The 17428-nt window shown below is 41.9% G+C and overlaps 2 protein-coding genes across 20 annotated transcripts in view; one reads left to right on the forward strand and one right to left on the reverse strand.

Annotated features, from left to right (window-relative positions):
- The first annotated feature begins 331 nt into the window (after positions 1 to 331).
- Positions 332 to 12435, forward strand: LOC130182141 (serine-rich and transmembrane domain-containing protein 1). Its single transcript, XM_056396786.1, has 2 exons — positions 332 to 669; positions 9616 to 12435. Exon 2 carries the CDS (start codon positions 9621 to 9623, stop codon positions 9960 to 9962), a length of 342 nt encoding a protein of 113 aa, XP_056252761.1. The 5' UTR covers positions 332 to 669; positions 9616 to 9620; the 3' UTR covers positions 9963 to 12435.
- Positions 12436 to 12937: 502 nt separating this feature from the next.
- The window catches only part of nbeaa (neurobeachin a), a 94071-nt gene continuing 89580 nt past the window's right edge, over positions 12938 to 17428 (reverse strand). For all 19 annotated transcript variants that reach the window (XM_056396770.1, XM_056396774.1, XM_056396783.1 and 16 more), the window contains 7 exons: positions 16962 to 17033; positions 16506 to 16661; positions 15980 to 16150; positions 15772 to 15873; positions 15240 to 15436; positions 14962 to 15113; positions 12938 to 14671 (listed from right to left, as the gene is read on the reverse strand). In XM_056396770.1, the coding sequence (XP_056252745.1) occupies positions 14581 to 14671; positions 14962 to 15113; positions 15240 to 15436; positions 15772 to 15873; positions 15980 to 16150; positions 16506 to 16661; positions 16962 to 17033 (941 nt within the window). In that variant the 3' untranslated portion in view covers positions 12938 to 14580. The remainder of the gene's footprint in view (positions 14672 to 14961; positions 15114 to 15239; positions 15437 to 15771; positions 15874 to 15979; positions 16151 to 16505; positions 16662 to 16961; positions 17034 to 17428) is intronic.

Below are 17428 nucleotides of genomic sequence, written 5' to 3' on the forward strand. Positions count from 1 at the left end.
AAACACACAGAAACGAAGGCTTCGATTGTGTTTGCGGGTTTGGGTGTGCCTGTAAAGAAAACGCTGATTTATTTGTCAATTTATCAAACAGTTTATCTGACTGTCTGTCTGTCTGTCTGTCGACCTGTGAGGAATATTTGCTCAATGCTCAATGAGAACAAAAAGACAGAGAGGCTGTGACAGTTGATGTGATCACTGTTGAAAGGTGACGAGCAGCAGAGAGAAAAGTGAGGGGTGGGGGGGTGGAGACAGAGGGAGTCACAGAGAGAGAGGATGGGATTAGAGTGAGCACTACTCCCTCTCTTCTTTCCTTTTCACCACTTCTCCAGTATAAAAAAACCATCAGTACCATTCATTAGTTACAGCGTCTCACTTACAGGCCTCGTGTATGCATGTTCCCTTTTTGAGCGTGAGTCCATTCACAGAGAGGCTCCGCGTCTGACACTGTCTACTCCAGTTGTAGTGTAGGCGTGCGTGCGTGCGTGTGTGTGGGTCACGCTGAATGACAGGAGAGAGAGAGAGAGAGAGAGAGAGAGAGAGAGAGAGAGAGAAGACGAGATCTCAGGGGCAACAGATCTGGTTTGCTCGCCTGAAAGACCAAACACAACGGGATGGATTTCTGCACGACGTGAACAGGAGCGGGGGGACAGCTCCCTCAAACTGAAAAAGGTCTGTAACTGCTCCTTTTGTTTCCCCAATATTGTCATGTATGTTGCTGATGCTTCAGGCAGCTTCTTCTTTTTATTTTTTTTTTGTATGAAATGTTTCCAAATTGTTTTTGAGAGGGAGACAGAGCGCGGACGGTGTTAAACTGATCATTAAGAGCAGATTCCTGATGAATATAAAAAAGGCATTATTCAGCTCTCTTCAGTTGCCAGAAACTTTGTTCAGTGATTTATCACTTTGTGCAGAGCTGCAGTGAGAAAACAAAGGAGGGAGAGCGCCGGAGAGGAAGACATAGAGTAAAAAGGGAAGATGAACTAAAGTAAAATGAATGCTTGCAGGAGATTCGTCAGCAGCCGAGTTGCAGCATCCAGTAAACAAGGTTAACGGTGGGTGGGTGGGGGGGGGATTCATGTACACTTTCATTCAGCAACTGACGGAAATGAGCGAGCTTCCAGTGTGGCAGTTGAGAAAAAGAGGGATGGAGTGAGGGATGAGTGGAGTATTTGTGCTGAGAGAAAAAAGAAGAGGGCATAAAAGTCTCCTTTCAGGGCAACGAGAACAGAAGCTGGGTTTGTTTGTGCTCGACACGATGTGTGACTCACCCGCTTCATCATCATAAACTCAGCGTGAAAACAGTCCAGATCAGATTTATTGGCAACTGCACTCAGAAGTATCAGGAGTAATTAACAGATATGAGATATGAGGTGTAAAAATACACTTCACCACAGGGATATGGTGAAGTGGACCACAAACACACACACACACACACACACACACACACACACACACACACACACACTCAAACATCAAAGCAATAGAGCTCATTATCTACACTGGCCACTGGCCGAAAAAAAAAAAAGAAAACCTTCCAATACTTCCTATTGGTAATGATCACTGTCTGCTCAGGTTTTAACCCATGTTATCTTTCTGTCGGTTATAATAAGCTTTTCACAGTATCTCCGAGATCTCATTCAAATTTTGGCCTTTTGAAATCCTTACTTTCATACCCTGAATATCTGAGAGAATCAGATAACAGTTGAGCAGTGGTGCTCGACCCCTGGCGTGGCGTCGAGTGCATTCAGGTGTGCCGTGAGATCGTGTCATTCAAATGTAAAGGCAATGAATAAAAACATTAGTTCATTGTTTTGTTGATTCATTCAAATTCCACCTCTCTTTCTAAAATCTGGAGACTTGTCATTTATCAGCACACGTTACTTGTATTTATATTTCTACATGGATATTATTTTAAAGTAAATTTTAAAGAAACAATCCAAACTGCAGAGAAATAGGTAGAAAAAAAAAAAATATGAAAATGTTTGAGAACTTACTGAAACTTCCCTTTACTTTCATCACCCCGGCATATCTCTGACCCCTACTTGGGTTATCTGTGGTATTTGGGTCTGCAGGGGCGATTTGGAATTCATGCGGTTAAGCCTCGGGTCTGTTTTGAGCTGATCTGGCTCAGAATATGAGATATTTAACATGTTTGAAATTCAGGCTACTCTTATCTCCTGGCAATCTGCGTGTGCGTAGAAAGTATGTGTGCAAATCCTCTGGTATTTTTACATATAGGCATGCATGTGAAAGACTATACCTGGTATCTGACTTTGTTCGTTCAGGCATGTGGTTATGAATACAGCATGAGAACGAATGCGCGCACACACACACACACACACACACACACACACACACACACACACACACACACACACACACACACACACACACACACACACACACACACACAGAATATGGCTCAAATGCCATGACATTTTGCCACACATGGATCTCGTCCATTATTCATGAGGTGAAAAGCGAACACCAGAACTGCACAGACAACAGAACGTCTCTCTCTTGGAACTTTGGGTTTTAGTAAATATTTGCATCGGCTTCATGCGTGAACTACAAAAATTCCAGTAATGGCCAAGGCTATTTTTCTGTCATCAAAAGAGAGCTCAAGGTTGAATTTGAATGAGTATGTTCAGCCATGCATGGACAAACTGTTGTGAATATAAAAAAGGCTTGTGCAAAAGTTACATATTTTATCAATAGAAAATAAAATCACACTCACATGAATCTGCGTCTATTTTATCAATATATGCAGACTGGATATTCATGTAGACAGGACACACTGTGCAGAATACACACAGAACAGTGACAGTGAAAAGATTAGGAAGAGACGATGGGAGAATGAAGGAGGGTGAGGAGCAGATTGAGAAAGTGGAGCAGAGGAAGCGACACGGCACAAAGTCTCAGGAGGAGTTTGGCTGAACATACTCCACCGGCAGAGGATGAGATTGTTTGAGGGGTGACTTTCAGAGATTGCACAGCTCAAGGAGGAGTTTGATCAGGACAAAGGGAAGCCTTTGGGAGTCCAGCAGATACAGACTAGCGGTGGGCAAAATATGCTCAAGCCAAAACTGAGCAAGCTACAGTGGAGCAGAGACAGAAGAAAGCTGGTTTGAAGAGTGTGCAGTAGAGATAACCGAGGCTATGCAGAATATATTAAAAGCTCTTGACAGAGCCGAGAGGGCAATGTTGACTTTGAAAATGCTGAAATACATCAATCAGAAAAAAAAGTCATAAATGGGAATGAAAAGGAAAAGCACTCCTATGAGAACCCACTGATGAGCTCAAGGCGGAGAGACTCAGGAGGAAGCAGGAAAATAAGGAGGTCTGAATGGCAGAACAGCCTCAAAGTGCCTGAACTATACACGGACCTGGCGGGGAGTGAGGAGCACCGACTTCTTCCTTGTTAAGTAGTTAAAGAGGAAATGAGATGTGTCAAGTCACAAGAACCTCAGGCCCTGGTGATGCCCAGTCTCAGGGAATGTCACCAGCTCTTGTCGTCCGGTCAGGCCACTGCACTTTGCTTCTGACAGGAGCAGCTGCTGCCAGCTTCCATTATACTGGTCCAGCAGTCCAACAGAGAGGCCATTCATGTCTCCAAAAGACCTTTACCTTCTCAGAGGGAAGTGTAGGAGCAGCAAGACCTTTCCTCTGTGAGGTTGAGAATGAGAGCAAACAAAACAAGCGGCAGCTGTAGATTGTCTCAATTTAACCTTAAAAACTGTGGCGAGCTCAATTTCCAGTATCTGCTGATGTCTGAAAGAGGAACCATGACAGAGCTTTAGAGCCACCACAGCACCTGTGTGTTCTGTTGACGACTCCACTGCTCTTTTTGAAAAAACAATAAGAATAAGCCTAAATTCTTTTCATCTGACCTCAGCAAAACCCAATAGGTATCGATAAGTATCGAAGTGGTAACCCTTCCTTCCTTTTGTCACAAACTGGCCTTCCACATTTGATGACTGTTTATGTTTATAAGCAACATCTATATATAAAAAAATAAGTCACAAAAGTCATTAAGTATCAAGCTGATAAAATTATGATTTCCTTGAGATGTTAAGGAGGACCTGAGGTCTCCGAGACCCAAAACAGGAGATAGAGTTAAGTAGAGTTAAGAAAATGCTGAAATGAAGCCAGGCTGTTGTTACAGAGACTCGGGAACAAGTGAGATTACAGCTCAGTGGGAGAGAGGTAAAAAAAAAAAATGGAAGTCTCAGAAAAGAAATGCTGTTAAACTCGAGCTCAGCTGACCAAAGAACTGAACAAAGTCAGGCCAGTCTCAGGGATGTGGAGGATCAGCTGGATGAGCACTTAGCAGGGTTGAACACCCCAAGAACAAACTGCCAAAAATGACATCTTGGACAAAAATAAAATCCAGGACACGCAAATTCAGAAGACAAAAAAAACAAAAAAAACAACCGGACAAAGATCATCCAGAGAATAAGTTAACTCTGAAAATCACCTTGGTAAAGTGATGTAGAACCGTACTCCCTGGTGTGTCAGTACGTCCTGGCATCACTGTTGAGTGATGCAACAAAGACAACTTTTGACCAGTCCTCCACCACTGATGTCCAATGCGGCCACAGGTGAAACAGATTTGGACCTTTCAACCATGGAGAGGAAAGTGAAACACTTTTACCTGGTGCCTGGTGTTAAGTTACACATTAATATGGAAGCAAATAAGAGAGAGGGGCGCGGCCGGGTATCGGCTCTGATCTCCCAATTGGATTAGGTTTCTACTCACGCAGGCCAAAATCAGTCCATTTTCATTTGATTTGATTTTTCATGATTCAGTTACATCAGATAAATACTAATGTTACTCAAGAGCTTAAGATCTTTCATTTCTTTTACATTCAACATGTGAGCTGCAGTGTTGTGTATAAAATTATGAAAAGTGCACATTACAGGCCAAACTGTAAACACATCGCCCCCTGTGGACCATGGATTTAAGTACTAATGAAAAAGAACCTTCAACACTTACAACAGCGTCAGCATTTTGCATATTTTAAAACATAAATGCTATCACATACAGCTATGCATGGACTGTCACTGGCAGATGCTTCAACTAAGTACAGCTCTTTGAGCGCAGATGGGGCAGAGAGTGAAGGTCCGCTCACTAATTCATCTGCACTGTTTGTGTTAACAAGCCGGTTAGACAGTGTCAGCTACCCGGCAGGGACAGACCGAATGAAGTCCACATACTGCTCAGTCGACTTTCACTGCGTCACATCTCATAGCTGGAGATACTATCTTTTCAACAAACACAAACTGAGAGCTCAGATCAGTGTGAAGCCTTTTTTTCAGTCCATCCCTCTCATAGATGAAATGAGATAGCCGGAGTGAGCTAACCACATCCTGAGTCACCACGGTGATGTGAACTGTAGCGGTTCACACCAGTTTACAAGACAAGTCATGGGCTCGAGGCGGCTCATATAGCCAGCTATCATCTAGGGCAGCGGTTATCGTGTAGCGTACAATCAAACTATAATAGCAAACAGGTATACGATGCGGTCCGGCGGGACAACATACAAGTTCCTATTACTGGCTAATCACACTGATAGACTTTAATACAAGGAGAAGAAAAAAATTAAAGGAGTTTTTCAAAATCTTTTAAAGATCATTTTGTTTTAAAATATTTAAACCATTGTTTGTATTTATATTTTTTACAATAAAATTTTTTCACCAAAATTGTACTTTATGCAAAGGATTTGTCAGCCTACTTGCAATACCTTCACGGTTCACCAATGGGTCACAGGCTGGGAACCACTGATCTGTGCTATTTTTTAACTTGAAATAACCTATTCACATTGCAATAGCTCAGTTTCCTCAGAACAGACATCTTACACATCATGCAGCCCTAACTGAACCAACCCCTGCATACATAGAACGTTTAGTGCAGATGTGCGTTTACAGAGAAAAGGCGCAAATGCCATGATCGGTCTCAGGATTAAAAATATTGGTATTAGATCGTTAAAATAAAAATTACACCTAATCAGAAAAGTCTCTTTTTTTTTTTTATCCAGCCCTTAGAGAGCAGACATGTGGCTCTGTTACTTGGCAGGAAAACATAGAAAGCAGTAGATTGCTGATGTTTTATAGACAAGAATAAAATACTAACATTTCACACTGGCTAAACCAAAAAGTTTAGGCATTTATGTAATTTTCCTCAATAAAGACAAATCATTTTCCAAATTAGCCCTCAGTGCTCTCTGTAATAGGCTTGCAGCTATTGCTAAGGAAAAATATGTACTGGTATTTATTATATGTAGGCGAGTGTGTGACCTCCCCAGCCTCAGTGGGACTGCATGGCCTGCCCTGTTAAAGTAGATTAGCTTGAAAAAAAGAACTGAAGGCACCGTGTTGCCTGGATACAAAAAGCATCATTAAGCACAATTATCAGCCACTTCAGCTCACAATGAACAAGCTTCATCACAGATTTCAAAACAACATATCATTAACGGCAGCAATCTGTACGGAGAAGAGGAGAGTAGGAGGGGAAAGACAAAGAGAAGGGCGGTGGAAAAGGTGGCAGAGATGAGGAGAAGAAGAAATTAAAGCGGAGAGATGAAGACGAAGCTAGAGGGCGGGGGTTCAGTTCCATTTCTGACATGCACATGACATGATTGACATATGTTGAGCTTACAAGAGTAAAACTGATGTGGAATTTGAAATAATTATTGAAATAACGTGATCCTTTTTTCACTATCAACGATTAGTGAGAGTGATTTCAGGAATGAAATGAATAGAAGTATGTTGAAAAAAAGGAGGCAGAAGGAGGGAAGGGCAATGTCTGTGCAATGAAATATCAATACGACTCTGAAAAGTTGCAGGACAGAAACAGACAATAAAGAAAAGTTTTTCATTGGGCTGGGAAAGCCACTGGGAGTGTTTGATAAAGAAAACAGAGCTGGGGCAAAGGGAGCATGCAATCACTAAAAAAGAGTACAGCCTAACTCATCCATCCTCATTATGCTGTGTAACACCCCCCCCCCGAAGGTACAGCAGGCTGTAAATTAAAGAAAGCAGAGATCTTGTCAACTGAACCATCCACAGAGAGACAAATGGAGGGAAGCGGGAAGAAAATAAAAGGGAGCGAACAAATGAAGAAGAAAAGAGTTAGGGGACAGGGTGGCTGGCTTCAACTTCAAAAGCAATATGACACAATGGGAGTTTGGTAACAGCATTGATAAGTGTTACAGACTGAATGAATGAAAACGTTGATGCCACACTTTTAAAACAGGAGTCACCTGTGCAAATGTAGACAGCTAGAAGCCTGTCTACTAGCAATGGACTTCAACTGGACTCACTGACTACACTGTTGACAGGTCACAGTAAAGAAAAAAAGAAAAAAAATCTATAAAATAACACCAAACGACCAAATGGGATTGGTCTAATACCAGTCGGCAACACCTCCAGCACATATCCAGGCCTTGCATGTTAACAGTTGACTCGCAGCGTTATTTCCGACCTATGCAAATGTTTATAGTGTACAAGAGTTTATGGTGTATTTTCTCAGGATAAAAGTACCAATATAGTAGCTGCAGTCAGCAACAGTGTTTATTGTCTGGCCTTATAATTAGCTGTAAGACGTGAACTTTTACGGGAACAGGAGTGTTGCAATGGATTTAATGAGTCCCGTTTTTTTTTTAGCCTGTTTGTTTACATTTCGGGAAAACTAATTACGCCGAATTCACTGTTGGCTGTCCCGGTTTACTAACCATTAAACGTACTGAGAACTATTAATGAATCACCTTGATACTGAAGAAAACATAAAAATATGATTATTCTCAGGCAAGTTCTGGAAGTACAAGGGACATCTTTTTTCGGATTTAATGATATCCTCGGAAAGTGTAAGTCACACCGAATCCTAAAATACGTGTGTCGTGTCTGTGCTTCCAGATTTGACTCAGATTTTTTACACTGATTCCGGAAATCTGGCGCTAAAAAGTATAACCTACCTTCATTTCCTCCAGGGGCTGCGCATGGCTGCTGCTGCAGCTGCTGGTGGTGGGGTTGATCAAATGGGGAAAACAACATTAACTAACTTCTGTAGTTTGCAGAACACCTGGAAGCACGTGTCCTTTTAACCAAAAGCAATGTTTTTGCCCCATGTTACTCTTTTCGCGCCTCCCTATCAGCTCAAATTATAACAAACCGCACAAATCAAGTTTATACGCCCATTTAAAGGAAAACATACCCCAATGTCCACCCAATAACTAAGCTCAGAACACCCTCTTGAGCTTTATATTAGTAGCACAGACACACATACGCTTAACACTTTACACTTTCTACTGTCACTGGCACAAAATACAGTAAAACTTAATGTCCAAACTTCTTCTTATATCTATTTAACATTTTCTCTGCACCTTCACTGCACCGTCCTCTCCCTCATAAATGTATTAGAAATTCCCCGGGGGCCACACATGCAGCTATTGCAGCCTCAAGGCTTCTGGAGAAGGTACAGCTTACTCCACTACCCTGAATATAATGCAAGTGGCCAGGCACATGTATATGGTGCATTGTGAAATGCATAACCATGAAGTGGAGAGGAAGGAGCTGGCAGGTAAGAAAGAAGCGAGCACACACCGCTGGGACACCAAGAGTGTGAGTGTGAGTGTGTGCATGTGTGTGTTTGCTGACCTCTTGCTTTCATTCTGGTCATGGTCAATTATTTCTCCCTTTGAAGTGTCTTTCTCTGCTGTCATAGATCAAGTCAAGACACAAGGCTGGTCTAACAGAAATACAAAACAGCCTCTCTCTCCCTTTCCTCCTGTCTCCCACCAACACAAAGACTTGTGTGAATGTTTCTGCACTGCAATGCTCAGGCACATCTTCTCTTCAGGTTTGGTTTGTGTGCCATGCAGCGATTTGCGGTGGAACATTATTAGCAACATTAATACACAGTGGAGGAGGGTTGGCTCTCAGCTGTCTTTATGAAAGCTGATTATAAGGAGTTTAATTTCATCAGATAAGGATGCCTTCCTTTATGAGCAGTCGCAGCTCCCGGCACCAAGCCTGGCGGGCATTCAGTGAGACAAGCACTCCCCCTGCTGTTACTGTTCATTACAGTCTGGTCAGTACAGTCCCTTCAGTTGAACAAGCTCACTGACTTTTCAAAGTACACTACTCCTAATAACAGCCTTAGCAAAGTCATATTTCAGCCTTTGTATATTTTGTAAAGTAAAGAGTATTTTGAAGTTAATTTGCTTGTTTCCTGAACTCTCCAATGGTGCTCCAAGAGGGATAGAGGGAATCATTATTATTTTCAAATGTTATTAGATGGAAGTCTTTTCTGTATCTGGGGCTCTTGCAGTAAATTGTTGGCCTTGAATCTGAATCGCTGAAGTGCTCTCTGTCTTCCTTTTAACCTCAGCCAAGGCTGTTTGGAGGTTATCTAAGGATGTGGTTGAAAGCTCTTGTGTCAGCAAGCATCTGCCATGCTGAAGTGTCCTGGAGGGAGAAATTAAATCCCTGGCAGCTCCAGCAGACAAAGGAGAATTTCTCCTACAGGTCATTTAAATAATGAATGTTGTAGTTAACTGTGTTTTTGTTGTTTCATGATAAATCTGACCCTTCTTTTTTAATGTGCCACCAAATCAGCAAGGATGTCTGGGATGGATGTCCCGCTGGTGGACCACAATGAGACTGGAATCTCTCCAATAGACAATGGGACCTTCCTCCGCTTCTCTCCAACCTCTGCCTCCACGTCAGCGGCCGCCTCATCGCCGGGACGTCAAGGCAACGTTTATGTTTACGTGTGGCTCTTCCTCGGCCTGCTGGTGTTCCTGCTCACGCTGCTCATCATCTCCCTCCACAGGCTGAAGAACATCATCTCCTCCTCCTCCTCCGTCCCCGACTGCAGCAGCGAAGGAGGGAGCTCCTTCACCAACATGGAGATCTGCAGCATCTCGTCTCAGAGGTCCACCATCTCCTCACTGTCCACCTGAGGACGAGAGGGAGGGAGATGGGAGGGAGTGCACACAGACATATATGCCCGTGTGCATTCACTCCAGCATGCAGCTTACATGCAAAAAACAGGCATGCATGCACACGCATAAAGACATACAGCTCTTGCTCCTCCTCACTGTGACATACAAAAACAAACACACACCACCAGCTACAAAAGAGCTGACAGCGTGGCTTTACTCTCTCTGCATGCATATTCTACTCCCAACGGTCCACTGATTCAGGTGTGTCCAAGCAATTTGCCCAGGCACAGGGGAAATATGACTCACAATGTGATGAAGAGGTCTTCAGGGGTGAGTGTGACTGAACCCTTCTGAGCCTTATTTCAATGATTAAAAGAAATGAACCAGGAAAATTGCCTCCTCTCTGCAGGAAAAGGGATATGGATGAACTATTGTCTTTCCTCCTTTTTTGTAAAAGTTATTTCTTGTACTGTACCTGTCATATTTACTGTAGAACAAACTTCATTGTTTTCAAGTGAAGCTTTGTACAGCATGCCTCATAATGTCTGTAGAGTACACTGCAAAAATCAGTAATGAAATAATATTAAAGACCATTGCTTTGTACAGAAATGCATGCTTCTGTCTCAGTTGCTCAGTAAATCTTTGGGATGCTGTATCTCCACTTTTTTTTTCTTTTTTTTTTTTTTACCAAACAAAGGGTAAAATACCTTGAAAAGTGTGTACATGCCAAACTGGTTCATGATTCCCCCCGGTTGGGTGAAAAGGAGAAGACAGACGTGGTGGAGTGGATGTGAAGGTGAGAAAGAAATGGAGGTTGTAGACTGCTGACATCCATGCAGCCTCTGACTGCAGCTACAGACAGACCAGGTCAAAAGTGACAGAAAGTACAAGACGAAATTCTGGTCCTGAAAGACGAGGTCTACCAGCGTAACGGATTACCCTCTCCTGCCTGTCAGCTCATGTGGCGTCGGATCGCAGTCTCCATAGTGACTGAAGCATGAGAGGTCTGTGTAGCTGTCAGGCTTAAGCTACAGTAATGGTTGTTTCTGACTAAAATACATCTTTCTTTTTTTTTTTTAAATAATGAGCTCTAGTTTGTTTGACGTGGAAACAAAAATCCAGCACACTGGTTTAATTCGTCCTTGCCACACCTTTTTTCACCAAAGTCAGTAACAATCAAGAAACAATGAAGGCTCCGATGGCAGTGATGGTGGCCACAAACAAGAGAATGAGTCAGATCTGTCAGTGCTCTTCTTCACAGATCCTCATTGTTCTCACATTAATCTGTTTGTCAGATGACGGCGATGCATCAGCCAAACTCTTGTATATCTGCTGGAAGGGTTTTGTCACAAAAGCCTTTTTCTTCTTTAAAGGAACTGACACATGGACTAACAAATTATATTAATTAAAAAACACTCTCTCTGGCTCATGCTTTGAGAGCAGCAAGTGCAACACCTTTGTTTATAATATGGATTATAAATGAGATCTTTCATGGCTGTGTTTGTCTTGTAAATTTAGGAGGATTAATGTAGTATATTCACTAGATTGTAAATACGCTCAATTGAATTTAAAAAAAAAATCCTTTTATCTTATCAGTTACCCCATCTATAATGACCCAAAAAATAAAAGCACACAATAAAATGTTTGTTTCATGATGACATCCCTTCAGCTAGACATCATGTTTGCGGTGCTATCGCCAACAATTCAGTTCATTATTTCAGCTGCGGGTGAATCTGTGCAAACCAGTCGAAAGGTGATCCAGAGCCTTTTTGTTGAAGGTAGTGTAAAAAATGAAAGTTTGAAATAATCGCTAAAACATTTGTTTTCAAGTTAACCATGTAGTAAAATCATTGTTTTAGTCTGTCGATGTTTAATAAAATACTGAAGATTAAAGGCCCCATATTGTATAAAGTGACATTTCCATGTGTTTTTTTTTTTTATTATAAAGCAGGTCTAGGTTCTATATTAATACTGTGAAAGTACCAAAGTGCTCAGTCCACAAAGAAATGCACACAGCCTGTATTCAGAAACTGAGCCTTAAAACGAGACGTCAGGACCACTGTAACTTTGTGATGTCACAACAAAGCAGTCATTGCTCTCAGCCATGCCCCAAGCCCCGCCCACCCGGACCCACCATCCAACCTTGCAGGATTTGTTTTCTCTGAGTGTTTACCTGAATGCTGCTATATTTGTTTTTAGATGACTCTAAAAACAGTCAGCCAATCAGAAGAGAGACTCTGACTGGCCTGTTGTTACTAGAGCTCCAGAGAGAAGCCTGAGAGAGGAGATGTAAAACTACATTGAGATGGTTTTTGGTTCTTAAAATCACAAATATATCTTCTTATGGATATTAGAACAAATAAAACACTGAAATTTGATTTACTGTGCTGTATACCTTGTGACTGTAAATCTATCTTTGCTTCACTGGCTAATGAACACCATTAATTTCTTCCTCTCTGCCACACTGAACCTGCTGTGTTCTCTTTTTTTTTTTTAAAAAAACACTTTTAATTGGTGTATTTCTGTTTTTTATTCTTTTTATTATTTATATCTGATTATTATTACTGGGTCTGCTGCATAAAGTGCATGAACAGAACTGGAAAAGGCCTAGTTCAAGCACCTTTTTACTTAAAGAATGTATTCAGCAGGCTACAATGCAGGATCAGACCAGATGAGGCTGAAGAGCCGCAAATGGGAACTGGAAGGCATTTCTCTGTATGTGTTAAGAGGCGTCTGTGTTCTTTCTAAGTGTTGCAGAAAATGACTGATATCAACAGACAACTGAGATGAAAACCACGGCAATGGTAGTTCAGCAATGTAGTCAAGTGAGTTTAGAGTTCAAGATATTATCTGAAAAGTCTTCTGAAATCATTTAAGGAAGGAAAATTCCTTTTAGACTGGTGTCTGATAAATGCTACAATAAAACGTGCTTGATGTCTCAATATTGTTTGTAAAAAAAAAAAGAATGAAATGCCCAATGAAAAGTCAAGTCATCAAATTCTTTGCATATTTTATTTTTCTTATCATGATTTTTTTTTTCAACTCACACATGTCATATTTTACATCTTTGCAATAAAACATGAATACAATAGTTTTTAGGGTTTCATAGATCCAAAAATATTTAACCTTTTTTTGGATACGTAAGTTGAACCTGTCGATAGAGTATGTGCATGTGCGCATTTGATCAAGATGGCTTCACACATACAGTACATCTCACATTTTCATCATCCCCTCTCCGCCCTCCTTCCCACCTCTATCAGCTACAGAATCATGATATTGCTTACAACTGTGAGGTTGTAAAACTTAATAATCACACATGAGCTCAACGTTTTTAAATACAAACATCAATGCACAAATAATCCCGTCAGGAAAATGGACCGAAACAAAATGGCAGCCGACCAGAAAGAACCAAGCTAATAAATAATGATATGTGATTGGTGCAAAGTGCAAATACAAAACAAACTTTTACATTGATTTGATTCTCTTTTTTTAAATAATCAACAAATGTGGGTAAGTGAAGGTTTCCTTTGCAGTTTCAGTCTTATTCAGCTGATTAAGTCTCCCACCAAGCCTGAACCAAGACTATATGTACATATTTGACAAAACAATCACCAAATATACAAAGGAAATCATGTCAGTCTTGTGGTTGTCATCTGTGGTGGCACTGGCAAGACCTCTTTATCATCACCATCTCCGGCAAAACCCATCATCATCCTTGACACTGCCGTTATTACCATCAGTCTTGTCAACATTATAATAATTATTACACAATATTTTACATACAGCAAGTCATTAATAAATTAAAGGTGATAAGCGCAGTTTGTGTAGTGAAAGAACAAGTGTAGACTCTGAAGGAAGCAGAGCCTTATTTACATAAAAATCAGACTTAACCCTGCTGTGGGTAAAAGAAAAATAAAATAAAATTAATATTAGAAAATAAAATAAAACCTGATAAAATCAAATAAGGTAAAATCAAATAAAATCATACCCCAGGCAATTTTTTCAAGGGTGAATTTAAGATCAAGCCAATAGCACCGGTATCTGAATAGCGGGTGGGGCTGGTTCATTTCTGACCATTTCTAATCAGTTTAGACACATTGAAGGAGTCTTAATTCATAGTCCACCCAAATAATTCCCAGATGCAACTCCCCTCAAATGAAAAGTATGGAACAAAAATTTGAAAACGAGAAAAAGAAAGGAGAAAACAAAACTTAGGTTCATTGTCTGTGAAGCATTAAGCGTACCAGCAACAGCAACTGCACCAGTCCTGTGAGTGGTACGGATATGATCGACCTCTACAAGGTCTGCTTGACTTGCTCTTTTTCTCTCCATTCTGCAGTCTGTCTATTTTATTAGCAGGTTTTGGTGTGTATCTTCGGGGTGTTATGTGTCTGTGGTTACACACGTGCGTGTACTTACACGTATGCACAGAGGAAGTTATTTCCAGCAGCGCTGCCGCATCCTCAAATCAAGTAAACTTCTTCAACGGAATAGAGCCTAAGGTCCGGTACTTGTTTTTCCTTCCTCTCAGTACCTGTAGTTTCCCCACGTTGCAGATACACAGCAGAATGCATCATCTCCTTTCCCTCTTGTTCTATCTTTCCTCTCCACCCTCCTCTTCCTCAAGCTGTCCACCTCAGTACCTGTTCTGGTGTTCGTAGTGCCAGCGGTTGAAGTCTATGTTGAACGCCACAATGCTGCCGGACGCCATGCCAGTGATCAGAGTCCTGAGAGGAGGGCACACACAAAGTCACAGCTGTAAACCAAACTATACACGTTATCCACAAAATACTCATTCACTCATTTCCCTGGGCCTGAGAAATCATGTGAGGTTTGGGTAAAATAACCGCCGCATGTCTGATCATTTAGTATTCTCTGCTGTCCCCTCGGAGGTGACCCAGTTTTCCCAACAACAGCCGTCCTTAAGAAAACACAGCCCTGAATTTGGCTGCCTTCTTACAAACGGTCACACAAACGGTCACACAAACGGTCACAGTGACACCCTGTCTGTTTTTACCTCTGGTCATGTGACAGGTCCATGGCACGGATGCCGGCATCACAGCCTGGGTAGATGTAAAGCTGTTTGAAGTCGCACGCCTGCCACACCTCCACAACCCCATTATCACCTCCGGTCACCAAGTTCTGTCCGTCACTGCTCAACAGGATCGCCTGGAGGGAAGAAGAAGAGAAGACAGAGCAGTTGAAAGAGACAGTATATTATAGTAAATATATTTTTATGAGTAAAATAATATTACATTATAGTGACATAAACAGCATCAACTCCGACAGCCTTACCCGTGTGGAATCGTTAACCTCCATTTGCGCCAGCAGTTTTCCATTTATGCTGAAGTTGCAGAAGCGGCCTCTCTCGTAGTAGATGATGCAGTGGCCTTCGCTGGACACTGAGATGAGACGGGGCCTCTGGCACAGCTCAGGCCCCTCCAGGGCCCTAAGCAGGTCCCCTGTAATAGTGTGGACCAGACACGGGCCCTCTGAGGAGCAACACCAAAGCAAGTTAGTGTAGAAAGTAAAAACTTTTTTTTTTTTAAGTATCAGCCCAACCTCTAAAATTTACTAAGAAATCAAACTTTGGGAAGAATGTAGAATAAATTGAATATCTCCAGGATGATCTCCTCATAATGTTTTATGCTGATGTGTGTCAGCTGAGGAGGGTTTAAATATTTGAATATATATATATATATATATATATATATTCTTTTATATATTTTTTTAACTGATATTTAATATTCACTAAAAAAAATTATAAATCTAAATGTAAAATTAAAATAGCTCTAGGACAGAGACAGACATATGAAGACACACAAACCTTTAGCTCCACTGATGACCAATCCCAGCTCTGCACAGACAGACACACACACCACCTCGTGGTCATGTCCTGTCAGTACTGCCCGGGGGGCAGGATAGTCACCTGGAGGAGAAAACACAGTGAGAGACACATCACACCACACCATTCCTGCACCAGCAGGAAGTGAACACACAGAGCTCGGCAAACATTCACACGTGCCACCACTCACTGTTATTAGGGTTGTCCCCTATAATGTGGTGTCGTCCGCTCCAGTACCACAGAAGAAGAGTGGCGTCTCTGGAGCCTGAAACGATGTAGCAGTCTCCTCCGATGTAGGACTCTGACCTCGCCAGACACGTCACCACATCCCAGTGGCCAAAAACTATCTGGGTCAGCTTTCCTGCGGAGAGGAAGGAAGGAGGAGGACGGCTCAGTCTGTGTGTGCCCTCTACTCATACTTCTGAGGGCCACGACTGTTATACTTTAAAAATACACTTGGAGATGGCAGGTTAAACAAGCAGATTAGTGACTAGTGTGTGACATGTTTGAACCCCTGGACTAATATATACAGCAAAGCTCATCTAAAAAAAAAGAGCTCTCCGAATCTCCCCTCGATCCATTAATCTAAATAAAAATTCAACAGGATCCACATTTAAACTAGGACCTCTGGTTCAGAAACAAATTGCAGCTGAGAGTACATTTCTACTGTGTGAAATACCCAACATGTCTTGAAATGAATAATACAAAACCCCTACCAGTTTCAGTGGAGTAAACACGGAAGCTCTTGTCCCAGAAGCCGCAGACCAGGATGTAGCGGTTGTCGGCAGTAACCACAAAACAGTGTGTGTTGATTTGGATGCTCTGGTCCACCAGGTCAGTGATCTGACGCTTGTTCACGCCTGAGTTGTTTGCTGCACGGATGAACAGGGATGCTGCAGGTTAATGAGGGCGTACAGATGCAATACCGCTAACAAGCTAATGTAATGAACTCCTCTAACCTCTCGGGATAGTTCATCACTCAGGTCAGTGATTTAAGTGTCAGCAACTCTGCAGTCTGCTTATAGAAAACTGTCTCCTTCTAGTAATGTTGTAGACATTGTAAAGATCATCCCTCAGTATATTTTATTAATGGATCTGGGTGGAAGTTGTCAATATTATCTCAAATGCCAAAATGGAAGTGAAATCTGCTGTGGAGATGTTTGTGCACTGACCTATGAGAGGGTCCATCTCAATGGGCAGGTGATGAGCCTGTTCCAGGGAGTATCCTGGAGCTCCACGGAGGCCTGAAGGGTGGGGGGGATCAAACGTTACGACAGTCATACAAACCCACATACACACATAATAAAACAGTGAAGGGTAAATGCTGCACTGCATCCTCTCATATAATCAACTGGTAAAGCGCTCTCTGTTGATACAGGCTGATACAGGCTTATGTTGAACTAGAGACCATCTTGTGATGGGATCACACATCAGTACGTTATTTACATGACTACTCAGGACTCATGGGTCAGACCACACCCATCTTCAAACTGGACTTTCATTTTGATGAATCTTGTGACACTATTGCAGTAACAGAATCTGTCCACAGACACATAAACACCTGCGAAGATATCAAATCCCCCTCTGTGATAGTTCCTGCTGCAGTAGAACCACATTTTGCAAGAACCACAAGAACCAC

This window comes from Seriola aureovittata, chromosome 15, assembly GCF_021018895.1.
Source record: "Seriola aureovittata isolate HTS-2021-v1 ecotype China chromosome 15, ASM2101889v1, whole genome shotgun sequence".
In the NCBI taxonomy this organism is placed as follows: domain Eukaryota; kingdom Metazoa; phylum Chordata; class Actinopteri; order Carangiformes; family Carangidae; genus Seriola; species Seriola aureovittata.

What these genes read in the sequence shown, in the direction of transcription:
- LOC130182141 (XM_056396786.1), top strand. Translation starts at nt 9,621, where the DNA reads ATGTCTGGGATGGATGTCCCGCTGGTGGACCACAATGAGACTGGAATC.